The sequence below is a fragment of the Pseudoliparis swirei genome, chromosome 10 (genome assembly GCF_029220125.1).
Source record: "Pseudoliparis swirei isolate HS2019 ecotype Mariana Trench chromosome 10, NWPU_hadal_v1, whole genome shotgun sequence".
Lineage (NCBI taxonomy): Eukaryota > Metazoa > Chordata > Actinopteri > Perciformes > Liparidae > Pseudoliparis > Pseudoliparis swirei.
In genome coordinates this window covers 11611615-11630636 of record NC_079397.1, presented here as the reverse complement: position 1 = coordinate 11630636, position 19022 = coordinate 11611615, and the positions used below count along the sequence as shown (strand labels likewise).

Genomic DNA, 19022 nt, shown 5'->3' with positions numbered 1-19022 from the left:
ACTGTTTTGCAATCATTTGCTTGCATCTATTTGTCTAAGCAACAAGATACATTCTCATACAACAGCTAATTGTCATTTTAAATTACCATCATTTATCGACAAGATGTAACTATCCTCAAAATCCTAATCAGTAGACATGTGAGTTGTACATGTATTCAGGCCTGTTCATGCATAACTAGTTCAAATCGTCATACAAATGCATACAAACTATACATATGTCACTCATTGCTACACTGTTCAGCGTAGTGTAATCAGGAGTCACTGTTGACATATGCCAGCATCAGAAATCCAGAAGTCCAGCTGCTTCTATTTCTACAGTGTTCTGGACATATTTAACAAAATACTCCTGAGTCTGTCTGACAGGGCTATTCGGCATCATTACACTATTGAAGCAACCATCGACTTAATAGACTCTGCTGACCTATCGATCCAGTCTAGCTGCTCAGACAATGGGTCCCGCAGTGACCTATGTAAGTATTATCAACCCTCAGATCTGACAAGACTATCCCATGCACTAACAGGATTTTTCTGACAACTTTCTGACAGACCCGGCAGTCTAGATCAGTAAAACCATTGCCAATAAGTTCGACATGTTCCAACTATGCAACTGATGCTACGCATATGCTTGTAGTGAAAAGACCGACAGTGTAACGTTCAGGAGCCAGTATCATCTTAACTGTGATACGACGTGAGCTGAACAATGCGATCCAACAATTATAATACGAAATCCTGGTTTGTTAGACCCGCATGAATGTCATCCAAAATTGAATCAACATGCACAATCAAACTTCCATTGTAGAATGTTAATTGTATTCATCGACATCATTGCTTTCAGAATTTAGTGCCCTTGTTTGCGTTAAAGTCAAGTCACATTGACAACATTATCACCGGTAGCTGAACGCCGTGCCTGAGAATTTCGCAGGGATCCTGTTGCAACTTTGAGACTTATCTATTCTAAGAACCTGCTTTTGCAGTATGCCAGCCTGTGAACTGATCGTATGCATTGAACATGCCCTGAACACCTTTTTTAACCTCAATCCGACTAACTGATCGCAGATCCAGGTCCAACTGTGAACAATGACCCTTTCTGAGAGCTTCCTCAGTTAGCAAGTGCGCGCAGCCGCTGACCCATGATTCAAGCGCAACATCAAATCTTTTTGCCTCAGAGACCTTTCGATCCCAAATTCCCCTGCTAACGAAGTCACACATAAGAGATTTCAATTACATGGAAAAGACTGCATGCATCTTAACGAAGTCTTTTATCACGCTTAAGCCTCTCACTTAATTATTCTCTTACCATTACGTCTCATGAAGCTTGCCCTCACTCACCCTGCCAATGCCTCCTGCCCAAGCCATTAAAATTTATTGAATAACCTTTTTTTTGCAATGGAAACCAAATCATGAATTCCCGCTGTTGTATTTCAGCCATTTGGGGGGCCCAACAGTCAATTGGGAAATACATATACTTTAGAAAACTTTCAATAAATATATTCAAAAAATATTTCCATTTTTTATTTAAACCCCTTAACTAATTTTTTAAAAAGTATCCCTGATCCATTACATCGTTGGAACGGGGGGGCTTGTTGGCGAGAAGGCTCTCGCATCCAACCCTCCAGGATTCATCATTTCCTAGTACTTCGCATCTTCCATCCCCCCTCCTCCCAACCCCCAAACGTCATAAGTTTGGCGGAAGGTGGAGGATGTAGTTGTGATCTATGAGAGACATCTGCTTTGTTCACAAAGTACTCAGTCGTTGGATAAATGCTCAGAGTTTAAAGTGAGAGGACATCGTGATGACGTGATGTTTTATTGGGGAACGGGGGATTTGTTTGGTTGCCAGGAAGAAGGCCACAGAAGCAAAGACTCCAGGAGTCACCTGACCCTCAACAATGTCACGGTAAGATGACAGTAGAGTACTGGCAACAGACGCCAATAATGTAGTTATTTTACTGTGCAGCTACTTTAATTGATTGGAACAGTATATTATCATATGGAATATAGTATGTTATAGTAGAATAACTCGGTTCACCAACATGTTAGCATGTATTTACACAGGGTAATGAAGTCTGCTACTTTTGCATTTAATTCCCCAAAACAAAAAACAAAAACTCATATATATTACGATATTGCTGAAGGATATGTTTATTCCTTATTTTTAAGTTTACAGATCTTCTGAAATGAATTTCTCCTTACATTACTAACACTCATTAAATAATATTAACTAACTTGTAACTAAGTTGATACATTTATAAAAAGTTACAGTTAATACATTTTATTTATTCAAATCAATAATACATGTATGGTTTTCTTTGTCATTGGTGTAAACAATATTTGTAAAAAGATTTTTACCTACGACTATTCTATTACCTACATGTTCAATAAAAGTGCACACGTTTCAACAACATTTGAATGATTTATTTTATTTACACGATAATCTACTTCTGCCAAACATGCGGTGACAAAAGTGATGCAACACAACAACTGTGACATTCTTAAAATGACACATGTGCGGCCGCACACAGCGTCCTGGCCGGCGGGGGGACCTCTCCCGATGTAGACGCTGCAGGACAAACTTTGGCCAGTTTGGCAGACAGTTTGCCGGCCGTGCGCCGGTCTCTCTTTCGCTTTACTCCCTACACAAAAACAAACACGTTAGACTTCCCATCCGACGTGTGCCGATCAGAACAAGACTCTTCCAGTGACTTCGCTCCACACGCTCTAGTATTCTGGCGTTAACATGAGTTGTACATACGTAATTGTTGCAGGAGGTCCAGTCAGGGTGGCGCTGAGCGTGGAGGCGCTTCTCACCATCGGCCTGTTCGTAATATTTAGCCTGCTCCTCGTTGGACAGAGACTTCCACTGTGGCGAGAGGACAACATTAATGAGAGCGGGCTCCCACAAACTCCCACGATGCATTTGTGTCCTAACAGTTTGCATAAAGTGATCAAAAGTTGCTGTCAAGATGTGAAGATTTAGTCAGAGAAAAGAGTTTTCAAGCACATCTGCCGAGTCTTTTACCAAACTGTCACGACGGTCGTGTAGCATTGAGTCTCACAGAGCAAACACACGTACCTTCTGTCCGAGAATTCGGCTGATGTCGGCACTCCCGCAAGTCTTCATTTGGTCCGCGTAATTGGGCCTCTGCTCTCTCATGAACAACATGAAGGCGTTGGGTGGCTTCTTCACATAGGGCCCAGCGTCGTGCAGCGCCACACGCTTCCTCTTTCTGTGGGAATACAGAACAAAAGCAGAAGCATTTTAGGAAGAGACACTAAAGTGAGCAGAATGATACAAGACATCTTTGTCTGTGCCGTTGTTCATTTAGACAGACGGATTGTATTATTCATGCAGGAATCTTGGTAGACAAATAACTGACACTTTACTCTAACAACAGCTGCAGAGAAATTAAATAAAAGGTGAACGTGGCCAAAACAGCAGAGCTCGCTTACTTTGTCGTCATGGAGGTCTGTGCAGTCAGTGAGGCGGTCGGTGCAGGAAGCATGTGCACCGTCTGTCCATCTGGCCTAGTTCATCGAAAGATTGTGTTTAAAGAAATAAGCACAAGCTCAATATCTGTGTACATGTGTGTGTGTGTGTGTGTGTGTGAGTGTGTTACTTACAGGTATCCCCAAAAGGGCAGGGTCTGGATCTGCTGTGCTGTCAGATAACTGTTATACTAGAGACACAAACAACAGAGTAGCTGGTTAGAGAAGCTGCCACAGTGTCACCCGTCGATCAGAAGACGCCACTAAGGACGATCTTACTGGTCCTCCAGAGTATCTTACCTGTCCCTGGCTACCGAGCGCTGCCTGGTTGTACAGCGGACCCGACTGCACGACGGTCAGGGGTTCGAGGTCGACTGACTGGACGGACTCTGGATGCGACGGAGGTGACGGTGGTGGTGGAGATGTAGGTGGTGATAGATCACCGACCATACCATGAAGGATCTCCAAAAGGTCGTCCAGGTCATCATTGTAGTCCTGAGTTGATAAACTCTGCAATGCAATTCATTGATTATACAAATAGTTCGAGATCGACGTTTCATTTATGGAGTTATGCTTTCAGCTCCAAATGATATCTCTCCCTAACCTCTTCTCAGTATCTTACCTGTCCCTGGCTAGAGGGCTGGCTATAGGTCAGGGGGTCTAGGTCGACTGACTGTGGAGGTGGAGTTGGGTCACTAACCACATGCTCAATGGTGGTAAACATTGAGGGTCTGGCCAGTCTCAAACAGTCCATGTCAGAAGTCGTTTTTAATGTATGGTCCTAAAACTGTTGATCCTGTGGCAAATATTGAGAAGACTAATACTTACTCATTGCTACAATAATTATATAAATAAATCACTATTTCTGGAGGGAAAGTTCCCAATGTAACATACAATTATGTTTGTTCTACTTCCACTGCACTACAGTTAAAGGAAAGTACTGTACACTTGACTTCACCGCACTTGACAGCTACAGTTTCTACTAACTTTGCAGAGAAACGTTTTACACAACTTATTTAATTCTTGTATAAAACATGAAGCATTTTTAAAGAGTGAACAAAGATACACAACAATACATGGGAAGTTTTACATGTTTTTATCTGCACAGGAAGCTACATTTAAATACAGCTCACTTGTTTTATTCATAAACCATCAGTATAAAATATGATATAGAAGTTATTTTATAGTTATTGAACTGATGATACGTCTGAACATGAGTTTCTTTACTTGATGAAACAATTATATGAGGTGAACAATTTGAGAACAGACTAGAGGAAATATGTTTCAGTCAAGTTTAAAAGATAATCAAAGCTAGCTAGCGACTTCGTGAGTGTTTAACTTGGACTCTGGGTGAAAACACACGCGAGCTACTAGCTAATCAGCAGTTTGATTTCTTACCTTATTGTTCGCTGAGTCTTGAGGTTGCTAGCTCGCTTCGTAGAGATGATTTTCTCCGAGGATGAAAATCGTTGTTCACAGCTGAAAGCCGGAGAAGCGAGTGAGACGTGTCACTTTTTGGAACATCCATGATCTCTGAGGAGCTCTCAGAATGTTCCATTGGAATTAGTAGATTTGAACGGTCGCGAGGACACGCCTCGAGGCCACGCCTCTTTGTTGCCGGAAGTCACCTGACGGCGGCACGTAATTAGTATGAGATATGTTTAATATTATCATTATGAAATGGGTAACTGTTAGATGTTTGTAATATTAGGCTATGTATGGATTGCAACTATGAAAATGCAGCATTCATTCATGTAAATCACAACCACAGCACTGTGTATATATATTTATAGAAAAGGTAACAAAATAGACCTTCAGTGTCTACAACTAAATCCATAAATCGTAAATCTGAAAAAGTTGGCCTATGTTACTGGAGAAAACATGAATGAGTTCATATTTCCTCCTGTCTGCGAACTTAAAATTAAACAGCAATCACATGGACACCAGAATATTTCCAGGTTTACTCAAGATATTTTTTATTTTCATTTCATCTCCACAACGGACTAGTCCGATGCATTATAATGAATATAACACACTATACACCTCCCCTGTGAACCTGCAAAAGCCACACAATAGTTATATTATAAACACAGATGTTATCCATGACCAAATGATAGGAACCTTCTGCATGAATTATATGTATTCAACATCTTATAATACAGAAAATACCACAGGATGCTATGGTATGGACTCTAGGCACCATTTAAGAACAACAGATTGACTGTGATCTGAATATTTCCCTCAGCTGCTGCCAGACAGAGGGAGGGATAGTGCAGGACTGATGTATCGCAGGAGTTACACTAAACACTGGTTGTGAGAAACAGCTAGGGGCTTGTTGTCTGACCAGTGATGTATTGCTCAATATGCTGCACTTGGAAAAACAGCTAATATCTTCCTCCCGGGAGTCTCCCAATTTTCTTCGCGTCTCACTTCATAAGTAGACACATTAACATTTCTCCCTTTCTATTTACTTCCCTCTCCTCTTTGGTAAGAATGTGTGAATAAGTACGAAACAAACAAGTGATTTATTCTCGCGGTGACTTTGCGATGTGTGTAATATCTTGAATAATGGAAAACCATCCATCCTCCTGTCTGCAGCTCCATCTATCAACACAAAGGTGGGGTTAGATAGAACACACTCAGGCAGTCAATACAAACACAGAGAGTGGTTGTCTCCACGAGGTCATTAAGTTCCTGCTGCTGGTGAGTAGTGTGTGTGTGTGTGTGTGTGTGTGTGCAACAGCTACATAATCATTCCACAGTGGATCTGATACAGGATGATGTTCTCCCAAGAGAGGGCAAGAGATGCTTCAAAGAGTTACGTCATCTCCGGGGTAGGTCGCACAAACACAAACACAGAAGTAAAAACAACACGCTTCCACCGACTCAAAGTGAAGCACTTGAGGGATCCGCGGCGTGTTGTGTGGCCCATCGGTGCTCCGGGAGGTGACAGGGTAGATCACTCTCTTGATATATGTATGCAGCATAATGGAATGGAAAGTCTTCAGCGGCAGCATGCAGGCGTTTTATCGGTCACAACAACAAGCCCCCCCCCCCCCCCCCCTTCGGCGTGTTGGGACGGGGGAGCGCACGCGACGCTCATTCGGAGACAGAGCGCCACTATGTTAACGTATTGAGAAGGGTGTGTGTGTGTGTGTTTTGTCTTCAGGGCCCTCTTCGTGGCCAATGTGTGAGTGAAAAAACCCAAACCAAACTCAAGGTGCCACAGCTGTTTTAACACAGAGTCTACGTCACAACAATCAACATGAAAGGTTAAAAAAAAGAAGAGAAAAAAGAAATCAATTGCCCTGAAAGGTCAGCCGGCTGCTGATTTCAATCGCAATCATGAATGGGCGGCAATCAGTTGAGGAGCAGAAGAGGATGGGAGTGCATTTGCCCCCCCCCCCCCCCCACACACACACACACGGGGGGAATCCCACCCACTGCACTGGCGGGATGTGTTGGGTCTGAGCCTCCGGAAGCTTCTCGTCGTCTCGCTCAGAAACGGAACCACGAAGCCGAGAGGTCGATGAAACGATCGAGAGGGTTCGGACTTTTAAATTGCAGCGAGTGCTTAGCGACACACACAACTGAACCAGATTATTGATTCCACTGAATATACCTCGACACATCTCTTGCTCCTCATTTATCCCTCCTAATAACCGAGTGATGCGTTTCTTTTTTCCTTGATGAAATATGATTAATAATAATGGACCAGAAGCATTCTGCATTAGTTCTTTCTTCCCCCAAAGTGAGAGAGAATCTCATCAAATGATAGTTATCTACAAAGAAAGCCATGAAAGCTTACGGGCATTTTTAATTTTTTAATAGCAAGTATTAAATTCAGTTTTTAAGATGCCGAAATCAATATTTTTAGATTAACAATGGATTAAAGTATTGCGTGTTTATGAGAGGCCACGATGGTATTGATGAACCCACAGAGAACCATCAGTTCCCCCTTAGCTCTACTGGTCCTTTCAGCATCCAGCTATCATCGAGTGGCACTCTGGGTAATGTAGGCAGCCGTTTTTTGACAGCGAAGAATTATTTGTGGAATAAAAACTGCTGCAAATATTATGATCCTTCATTTTACCATCATGAGACAATGTCATCGAAGAGCCATGCTAAATCTATGACTATTGGTTATTGCATATTGTCTCATTCAATTGGAACGTGACATACGGCCTAAATATCTGAGGTGGCCGCTAACAAAAATTATCTATGCTAGTTTGTTGGGTATCAATTTATGTTAATCGATCTCCAACAGGCCGACACAATCAATATATAGCACTTACTCATGTTGAGAAAATGCAGTGTAGATTTTAACTCGTTTTTCTTCACCACAAACAATTTAAAACTACATAATCATGAGCTGCATGACTCTTAACGTTAGAAGTAACTGCCGGTGCAATTCTGTTCAGTTTAAGTTTCTTAGAAATGTAACCCGTGCAATTACCGCTCGGAGGTTTGAGCCAGTCGAAAAAATATTATTATCTCACTCAATTCACAAGAATTTGAATGGTGCAGGAAGAATAACCAGGTTGTGTCGACCCCTCGGTTCACCTCAAACCACAAGCGTCATGTCAGCCGCTGATGTCAGGGAGCTGCAGATAAGCCGCCCACAACCTTCCATGTAAGGCAGGAGATATTAGTGTCATGATGGGGCATCATTTGGCTGAGGGAAGGCAGGCAGTCGGTCCCAGACAGAGGGTTTGATGAAGAGGGAGGTCTCGTAGGTGGGGCTGATTACCGGGTCTGAATGTGTTACATCACAGTTTAAAGATTCAACAGAACATTTCCTTTGTTTGATCTTATAAGTGACAATGAAGAGACAAGTTATAAGATAAGATTTTTTTTTAAATTAGGAGCCCGAAGCTTGAATCACAAATAAAATGTCAATCTATGCTCATCTTCGTACAGATGCATCATTAGATTTAATGATTCAAGGTAAGAGGACATATGGAAGTCCACTAGAAAAACAACTGTCCTGCAAACTGAAAGCAAAAAAAACAGGCCTTTAAAACCACGCATGAACTCCACGCTGCTGCGTCCCCCTGAAGGCATCAACGTCCCACCTGAGGTCCCAGGCAGCTGAGTGGGAGGAAGACTGAGGCGCACACATTGCAGGAGGACTGTGTGTGCACCAAACTCCTGGGACAAAAAATATTGATGGCACTATTTGTAGCGTGGTGACATTGACCTTTATCTCGTGACACTCGTTAAAGACTATCTTTATGACCCTATTTAAAAAAAGCTTTCTGTGAGAAAATATAGGGTGCACAATGCATGTCCATAATTTCCTGTGGATGTGTATCAATAAGACAAGAGGCTCCATCACAGATCCTCATATTGATGTTGGGTGATGGAGGCGGGGTCTGCTGCAGTAGAATTGCACTGTGCCCTTGGCTGCACGTTCCTTCACTTTGATATGTGGAAGCAGCAATAAATAAAATGATTTGTACTGCCCCTTTACTCAAAATTACCTCCAGATATATAAATCTGCCAGGATTTCAAAACTCACTTCTCGTTTTCCTCTTCTAGGAAATTTTCAAGTCACTGCTTCCAAAACCTAGTGCCATATTTAGTTTTATTAACGGGCACTGATGCCTTGAGCATCCCTTTAATGGTTTTGAACAACTAATCTCGGTCCGTCAGCATCACCGTGTCTGTTAAATTCTGTATACTCCATATTGTGTTAAAAAAAAATTAGGGATCCATTTCTTCGAGCTCTTTTTTGTTTATTTCATCATCCCTTTTTTGTATCTACCCAAATCTAAAAAGACATCACGATATTCACAGGTTGTACAGAAATAACCAGCTTTGGGTTATCAAGGTAGTTAAACCTAATATAAATGTGTAAGGGGGTTAGATCAGTCACAGCATGCGTCTCGACATCGCTATGAAGATAAATGCTGAGAGAATTATATAACTTAAAAAGATAAAAATAAAATAGGGGGCTGCATTATGAATATTAACATTAGCAGCAACAAATACACACTATATGTACAACACCACTGTTGATGTGTGGTTACATTAAAGTTAATAAAATCTATTGTTTGATTATCAAACGCTCACCTCCTGCAGGTTTGAAAGTAGACTTTAAAAATAATGTTGTGTCCACTACTGTGATAAAGCCACTTTTCACGTCTCCAGAGGGCGAGAGTTTAATACTCAAAAGACAGATTTCGGAGGAGGATCACATGGACACAAAGTCATCTAAAAAGCAGGAAAGCCTGATAAATAGTATGAGACTGAAGAAGAAAGAAAGGAAAGAGAAGAAAGAAAAACAGTTAAAATTCTCCCACATCCACTCTCTTGTCCCTGAACTTGCTTCTGGCTTTGGTCCGAGCCTTGAACGCAGCAGAGTTGTGGAGATGCTGGAACAGAGAGGGGAACAATGGATTCAAAGTTTTAAAAAATGTACGAAACAAAGTGTGCTTGATGTGGCGACCTTGTCACACAACGAGGTTTCAAAACGTGAGATGCCAGATGACTCCGTACCCTTTCAAAGCGAGGTATTTTCATGGCCTTCATTGTGGCTGAATCCACCAGCATCGGTGGTCCCAGTTCAAACACGTCTCTGATGAAATCATTTGCCTGAAGAGAAGTGGAAAAACGTGTTATTTATTTTTTAAATACTTCTACTTACACAAAATCTGCGAGACACTAGCTTGCAACTTTTAGCTAGTGGTTTTTGGGGGGGGGTTATGTGCTCTGATATGTTAAACTATCCCATTTTTCCAGAAGCAGTAGCTTCCAGCCAGAGTGCAGAGACTACTTTCCAAAGCAGCTACTTGTAATTACTTTTGTTCTTCTGCAAGCTGCAACATTATCCTAAATCAAGTTGTAAGTGGTGTTTTCCTGCATCAGGCAGGCCCACAGCTCTTCATTGTCTTTTAGTGCCGTGTCAAGGCAGGAGAAAAGAGCTCCCGTTACATTCCAGCCCAGCCCACCCAAACTCATGATTCTGCAGTGCAATTAAAAAAAAGCTAAACGCATGCGTGTCATTGACTCCTATATGAACGCCAGTCATTTATTAGTTGTGTTTTTTGAAAGACGTAAACACAACATACCTGTAAGTGGTAGTTCATTCCAGAGCCCACAAACTCTCTGAAGGCATCATATGTCCTCTTCCTCACCCAGCTGTCAATGATCATGCGCTCCGTCCCAAAGCGAATGGTCTCGCACTGAAAATCACCGTCCTGGAAGAATGTAGATTGGAGGTGAGAAAATGCCAGAAACAGATTCTTACATTGACAGCCGCCGTCCTGAGAGGTCCTCTCTCCGAGTCTGAACATAAAACACAGAGTCTGGCTTGTTCACCTCTCAAGCACCCAGGTTAAGAGGGAAAAAAACATTGAAAAAGTCCATGAAAACAAAGCAAACCAAAGCCTGGTCACCTGACCACCAGCACCCACCTCGACAGCCTTGAGTACGTCTCTGAACACCGACCGCTGCTTCCTCTTGTCGGTCTTAGCTCGGTGTTTGTTACAGTCGGTGGCCAACGCGTTCAGTTTGTCACAAAGTTGCTCCCATTCATCGAACTCAAACTCCTGCAGGGCCAAAGAAGGAAATGCTGCATTCATGTGCAATGAAAAAAAGCAAGGATAAAGAGCTGTACTGAATGCAATGAGAACATGTAGAGCAACAACAAAGACCAAGCGACAGTCCTTCAGTCCCATCACTGGACTGCACTACAGGAATGACAATGAACTTACCGAGTCCAGGTCTCTGGCCAACTCAAAGAGCAGGGCGATCGTCTCCCCTGCAGCAATTCTCATGTTGACGTCATCACTTTCCAGCAATCGTGGCAGTTTAGGCAGGTGTCTGCATAACGAAACGCATGCATTCAACAACATACGCAGCATTTCTTACATTTCTCAATGCTCGTCTGTGTTGAAATAAAGTAATGTGTGGTAAAGGTGACGCTCACAAACACAGCCGTGAGACTCGGTTGAAGGGTTGACGGCGGCCGATCTTACTTGCGCAGGATGTCTTTGAGCTGGTTGGCGGTGCAGATCGTGAGCAGCAGCGCCCAGGACAGCAGGGCGTTGGTGTGGAGCTGGCTCTTCTGGGGACTGATCAGAGGACAGGTACCGTCCATCCTCGCGTAGGATCGGGTGAACAGGTTCTCAAAGCACTCCATGGTAGCATGCACGTCCTAGAGAAACAAAGCAGCAGAGATCACATATAACATGGTCATCTCAAAGTCATCTCCAATAACACCTTTAGGACTTTGTGACAAATTGCTCGAGCTACGTTTATTAGTTCAACTGTCAGCGCTGTTAACAGAAAGTTGCAGAAGATGCACTAAACCACAGAAAAGATACCAAAAAGAGATCAAGAACTTACCAAAATGTCATCTTCTGCAACTAAAGTACAGAGGCCCAGAGCTGTGGCAACCTGCGAGGTAAACAGAGAGCTTCGTCGAGTTGACTTTGCACAAGTGTACACATGTCTCAAGAGAAAGCCGGACGACCACTTCAGGTACTCACAGCCTGTCTGGCTTGTATGTTGGCGGATCCATCTGCCAGGATGTTCTTGAAGATGGGTTTCAGGGTCTTTAACACCTCCTCGCTCTCGATGCCCGAGCCCAGCTGGATACACAGCAGGCAGGCTAAGGAAGCTGCTGCTCGCTGCTCCTCGCCTTTGCCTGACGGGGGGGGAGGGTGGCCGTTAACGTTTCCTGTCGACTTTGCCATATCAGCCGGTAGATTTGGAACCGATCTCGTTATGATCAAAAATTAGTTTCATGTCCTGATTTAAACACAGTATTTCACCACCTTGAGAGCCACGCATTACAAAAACATCCCATCTGCTGTGGCATTAAAAAACAAGACCAGACTGTCGAAATAACACTTTAAAAATCCTGTCTGGTACCTTTCTTGACGGAGCGTTCAATGCTGTCTGTGATGGTCATGCTTCTTTCGGAGATGAACTCGTACAGGATCCGTGTGGCCAACGCCTTCCTAAGCCCGTCCAGTGCTACTTGTCTGGTCTTAGCACTGAGGGAACAGATTAAATATTCATTAATTATTGCAATAAAGCATATCGTTATCTCTCTCTCAGTATGATGAAATACTGAAGAGTGATGCAGCAAAGTGAAATGTCAGAGAAGAAAGTTAATTGGGTAATTAGCGAATGTTCAGTGTGCGTGCTAAACCGACTCTGCATCAGCCAAGAGCTTGGATGAGGACCCTACGAGTCAAGAGATAGAAACTTATTTCAAATGCCTCTACTTTCTTTCAAATAGCAGCCAATAGGTTAGCTGAAGTAAATGCAACAGTAAAGGCTAAATGCAGTGTTTCCCCCACCATTCTATCAGGGTGGCGGCCTGCCAAAACATCTGTATTTTTTTACTTTTCACAATGGGATTTGCTGTGTAAGCTATCACTATTTTAAAATATCAGCTTTCACTTTTAAAGCCTAAGAATTTATGTATTTGCAGGTCAAGACAAACATCCGCAACAGGCTGCAAGGAAACCATCATGCTGCCTGTGGATTTCAATTAATGGGCCAGTTGTTTCTGACTTTCCTTATCAAGAGGCTCTGGAACTCTTCTTTGAAAAGCCCCGAAAAATCCACTGCAGTGACAAAACGTGCAAACGTGGTGGTCATGAAAAAAATTAACACCAACATGTTTCAAGTGTTTGTGTCGGCCGGTCGGTCGGGTCCCCACCCCTGAAGCCGTAAACCTAGGGGAAACACTGAAATGACATGACATAACAAAAAGGGCAAATCATCCGTATGTAGACCGTTGAAGAGCCGGCAGCCCATTTTATTACCTTTTATCAACCGTGCTGTCTATAAACCCCTTCAGCTTGTACTGGAAATCCTCCTGGGCTGTGTCATCACTGGCCTCTACACCTGGAACTGTCACAGGATGTAGACACTTACTTAATATGCTTTGCAGCACATTCCATAACTTTTCTGAAGTTCTTGAGTTTAAGAAAAACAAAACAACTGGCAGTTTTACTCTATAAGTTGCCCAATAACATGCAATACACAAACATATATGTGCACACAGAAACATACCTTCATCTGCGACACTGGCGGTGTCACTGAAGCTGCTGCAATGACTGAGGGTCTCAATGGAGGCATCCTCATCACTGAAGGGATGCACATTTCCATGTTGCCCTCCTGTAAACAAAAAGAGGGACAACCGTAAGCACAGAAGATATCATTAAGACGAATCAAATCAAATGTGTTCATACAGTGCAGCTAGTCCGGTTGAGACTATTATGCAACCACAGCTGCACACAGGTACTGCAGTTATCTAATCTAGATGCATGTCCTTTGCACGCCTTATCCTGCCTGCTGTACCGTGTTGCCAGGGTCAAGAGCAACCCATGCTTTTGTTGACTTTGTAAACACAACACTGCGTTCAGGTTGGAGGGTCATGGGTCAACGTCGCTGAATTTTGGAGACTTGACCTATGCTCTAAAAATCTGCTCCAGTGAAAACGTTCAGGTCCAAAACTACAGTTCAAAAAAACGTGCATTTTCAGAAACTGTCCAAAACACACAATAGCAAACAACCATGTGTCATGGAGGGCAAGAAGGAAGGTGTTCTACTTCTTCCCAAGTCCACACCATAGTAGTACGAGTGCTCATCAGTACAGAAAGGAAGCGTTCAAAATGCGGCGAGGATCAAATAAAACCGGCAGACAACTAGGCAGTCCCAAAAAAAAGCACACACAATACTTGCACTGTCTTTGCTGAATATTTGTAAAAAGGCCTGAAGCAAAATGTGGGAGAGTTGTACAAATTCACAGCTGAAAATGATGTAAACATCTTCAGTGTGTTCAACACAGTATGATTGTATGTAGTTGTTAGCCACCATCAATAATAATGAAAAAAAGTGTCAGAAAGTGACACTTTAAAGTGCTTCCGCAATGTGTGAGCACTGTAACACACCCAGACTCAGCAGACGTCTGTCTGCTTTGGCCTGCGCTGAATTCCCATCTGGAAGACGTGTTGGTGACGCGTGTCACTATAAGCGCACGTGTTAAAGCAGTCCCAAACATAAATGTACTTTACACTACACACTTTATTATACATCCGACCGTGCCGGGTAATATGTAGCTTCGCACCGTCCGCTGATTTTAAAACGGGCCCGAGTGTTGACGTGGACTCTCCTCACTCGACAGCTGATTTCTGAGAACCAGCGCCGCCCCTCTGCCCGAGGTCCAAAATGTCCGCCTTCATGTCGCTACACAATAACAACAAACAGGTGACGAGCGGTTTACCTGGAATTCATTCTATTTTAACGTCACAAATTAGGCTAAAGATTAATTGAGGTCAATCTACAGAGTCGGAGCGAACGTTTAGCTCACAAACGTACACTTTCTTTTCATTTGGAGGGCCAACACGAACGTCATGTATTAGTCTACTGAGACGATAATCAAATACAAAGCTGTACAATAAGTATGTGTATTATTTAAGCTACATTTACATAACGCGAGAGCAAAGCAGTAGCTTGCTCGAAAGGGAGTTGACACTAGCTAGCGAGAGCAAACAGTAGATTAGTTTATTATCATTAAACTAGTGTCCGTTAATATAAATAATATTGTCGTATACTGGCACGTTTTTGGAAAAGCGATGCGTTGTGTGACCACGGCTAGTTAGCTTTGTATTTCGACGAAGGCCAGCCTTTGGCGTTTGTAGTCCTCACTATCAACACGTTCAACTTCAGTCAATGGACTGGCAACACGAAAAGAACTACAACTACCATGAGCAAATAAGCAGGGCCACTGCACGGCGGCCGCTCGCTCACTTACCCTTGCTTTTCTTCTTCTTGTTCCTCGGCATTTTCGTGCTGAGATATTAACAGTTTGATCAAAAATCAGCCAATACACGACCAGCTTTTATTAAATTGTCTCGTGAGATGAAAATATTCCCGTGGTATAGCGGATAAAAAGGAATTAAAGGCGATCTGGGAGATAAACTGTTGGCCGAGACGATACATTTTCCCTCACAAAACCAGGGTTACGTAAGAAGAGGGCGGCTCCGAGCTTTTATACCGGCTCACATGTCACGAGGAAGTTTCCCGGCATCTCTGACCAATCCGAGAACAGAAGCAGGTCGCGTGTGTTCGCACGTGACGCTGGGAGCAGAAACGTGGACACAATGGTATTTGGTTATTTTAGGTGACGTCTGTATCTGATTATGGTCATAACAGTTATAGACCGAGTATGAAGCAAAGTCTAAATTAAACTTTGATCTTTAATAAAGGTAACAGAAACTAAATATATATTTATATATTTGGCTATACTTGTAAATAGTTGGTTGAAGCGTAGCCAATTAAAAATAGACTAATGTAAAGCCTAAGTGAAGTTATGATATGATATGATATTCCTTTATTCGTCCCACAGTGGGGAAATTTCAAAAATTGTAATACAATATAAACAGTTTATGCTGTAATTATAGGTTAGGCTGTAATGTGTGGTGGAAAGTCACATTTAACTCCAGTTCTGTTTAATGTCACTTTTTACTTCAATACATATCTGACGCCATGCAATATTGTACTACTGTAACTGTAGAATATGATGTTTTGTTACACATTTAGCATTAAACATTGGGCTATGCAATGCAGTTGATGCTGTCATGTAATGCATCTACAATGGATGCTGTGATGAGAGAACTGTGATGCGATCAATAGTCCTCTCTGCTGCAGATGTATTAGAAAATGTGATTATAACCTCCTGTAATTACAGTCTTGTAAACTGGATGTATTCGCCTTGCAGAACATGTACACTATTGTATGTTGTGTATGCTAAGATGAACAACACAACAGAAAGACATAACTAAATAACAGCAACTGGATTCTTTTGACTGTCGGAGATGCACATAGCCCATTTTTTTTATCAATGTCTTACTGTTGTTGTCATAAATATGGATATTTAAATGTCTTTTAGTCTTTCTGTTCTTAGGTGCCATCGCCAAATTCTACTATAAAAACATTTAAATCTAAAGCAGCTCTATCCAATGTGATTACGCTTCATGGCTCACGCTCTGCCATCACTGGCCTAAATGAGATGGATTTGGGATGAGGGGGGCAGTAAATGCAACTATTAACATTTGTTTAAGGGTGTTTTATCTATTTATTTATTTTAAAAGAAGACAGTGAAATAAAAGCGGTTTAACCCAGGGCTGCTCAGTCTTGTTGCTTTTTACTTGCAGAGGTAAGAGGAGTAAGACGAAGATGACCGGAGAGAATCAATTCCAGGAGACCACAGTTGACATATACTGCATTTAATGGCAATTGCAGTAAGTATCGCAATGATTAATACATTGTAGCAATTCCTTTAGCTCAACAACTGAGTTATAAAGTTTAGAGAGAATTGTAATCTTCAAATTGAATTCCCATAGTCAGTAAAATATATACACTACCGTTCAAAAGTTTGGGATCACTTAGAAATGACTTAATTTTTCAAAGAAAAGCACTGTTTTTTCAATAAAGATCACATTAAATTAATCAGAAATACACTCTCTACATTGTTAATGTGGTAAATGACTATTCTAGGTGGAAACGTCTGGTTTCTAATGAAATATCTCCATAGGTGTATAGAGGCCCTTTTACAGCAACTATCACTCCAGTGTTCTAATGGTACATTGTGTTTGCTAATCGCCTTAGAAGACTAATATCTGATTAGAAAACCCGTGCAATTATGTTAGCACAGCTGAAAACAGTTATGCTGGTGATATAAGCTATACAACTGGCCTTCCTTTGAGCTTGAAGTCTGTAGAACAAAATTAATATTTCAAATATTAATCATTATTTCTAACCTTGTCAATGTCTTGACTATATTTTATATTCATTTGATAAATAAAAGTGTGATTTTTCATGGAAGACACGAAATTGTCTGGGTGATCCCAAACTTTTGAACGGTAGTGTATATGCCCCATAGTTTGCAGAGTTACTTGTGTCTTATTCTGCGGGAAGCTGACACACAAACTGAAGAAGATATAGATAGGTGTTCATTTTCCATGATTACTGTGTGCCACTGAACATAAGCCCAGTAAGGCCCACTCCTCCTCTCTACCTTCATCTGCCTGATGGATCGTGGAGGTCTCCATCGTGGAATATGCCTACTATGAACTATTCATACACTCTGTCACATTCATTGAATGTACTTTAACTCTAAATCTGTCCTTCTGTACACATGACATCTATTGCACCTGTCCATCCTGGATAGGGATCATCCTCTGTTGCTCTCCTGAAGGTTTCTTCCCTTTTTTTACCCCTGAAGGGTTATTTGGGAGTTTTTCCTGATCCGATGTGAGGTTTTGGGGCAGGGATGTCTATGTGTACAGATTGTAAAGCACTCCGAGACAAATTTGTAATTTGTGAAATTGGGCTATACAAATAAACTGAATTGAATTGAATTGAATTAAGGGGCATTGGTAATAATCACTGGTGCATTTTAATTCCATAATCTGGCCAAATGGGAAGTTTGGAACTCAACTCTGTGGCACATTGGGTATCAGTAAGCTCCCTGGGCAGTAAAAGACAGGCGCATGTCCAATAGCTGTATTCCAGCTGTCACGTTGAATTCTAGTCTTTTGAGCATTGTTTTGGAACGCACTATTTTGAATTTGTTAATTATATTTTAAGGTGTCCCCATTATTCTTTCCATCATGAGGTATGTGTGGAAATGTACTTTACCTTCTGTGTATGGATTTACAATGACAACTCTTCTTGCACACACACACACACCGCTTTGTCCATGAAGCAAATGTGATACAGCTCGTTTAATCTTGTGCTTTTAGTTTAATTTCTCGACAGCGTTTAGAAGTCAAATATGGGACAACATCTGATAACCACAGTTCCACAAAGTCGTCCTGATGCCAAAGCGAACATTTACCAAATCTTGGCCGAACAAAGAGCTGAGATTAAATCATCCCAGTTAATTATCTTCTCTTTTGTTTGTTTCCATCACTCCGCATTGTGCTTGACAGAACAGAAATAGTTCATTATTTTCAAAGAGGTGGAAAATCTCACAGATGCAGCCTCCATGCTGCCATTCCCACGGCCCAACTGTCAACAGTGTTCCTGCCAGCTCAGACCTGACAAACATCAGAATACATCGGCTCGCAGAATTCAAAGCTGACTTTTATTTTTCAAGAGCCTCGTGTTCGACTATTGGGACCTTATCAGAGCACATGATTAATTGATATACTGTATATATATATATATATGTGGATATAAATATATATCAATATATAAGTATTATATATTTATATGTATATACAGTATATATATATATAAATATATAAATATTATATATATATATATATTTCAATGTTCTTTTTTTACGAGACTTTTAGAAACCATTTGTCAGTTTAGATTGTATTTTCTTCAGAGAAGCAACTGCCGGTTCCACAAAAACGTGGGCGGGTGGACTTACTTAATCAAATTGTCCTGCCAAAAGAAGATTTCCCTGCACATCTTGTCAAGATAACATCCTACAAACAAGAAAAGTTCAACGCGATCAACATATTAACACGTACCAAAAAGCTTAATTACTTCAGCAG

General features: G+C 41.7%; 2 protein-coding genes across 2 annotated transcripts; both read right to left on the bottom strand.

The window, feature by feature from the left end:
- Positions 1-2400: 2400 nt before the first annotated feature.
- Positions 2401-3484, bottom strand: LOC130200247 (lymphoid enhancer-binding factor 1-like). Its single transcript, XM_056424320.1, has 4 exons — positions 3451-3484; positions 3074-3227; positions 2753-2860; positions 2401-2633 (listed from the first exon to the last, which is right to left on the bottom strand). Exons 1-4 carry the CDS (start codon positions 3459-3461, stop codon positions 2493-2495), a joined length of 414 nt encoding a protein of 137 aa, XP_056280295.1. The 5' UTR covers positions 3462-3484; the 3' UTR covers positions 2401-2492.
- A 5719-nt stretch (positions 3485-9203) lies between these two features.
- Positions 9204-15465, bottom strand: ifrd1 (interferon-related developmental regulator 1). Its single transcript, XM_056425334.1, has 12 exons — positions 15266-15465; positions 13522-13626; positions 13272-13359; positions 12367-12491; positions 11982-12139; positions 11839-11889; positions 11469-11647; positions 11205-11313; positions 10905-11039; positions 10560-10688; positions 9988-10083; positions 9204-9863 (listed from the first exon to the last, which is right to left on the bottom strand). The coding sequence occupies exons 1-12, from the start codon at positions 15294-15296 to the stop codon at positions 9777-9779; spliced, it is 1293 nt and encodes a 430-aa protein (XP_056281309.1). The 5' UTR covers positions 15297-15465; the 3' UTR covers positions 9204-9776.
- Between the last annotated feature and the right edge of the window lie 3557 nt (positions 15466-19022).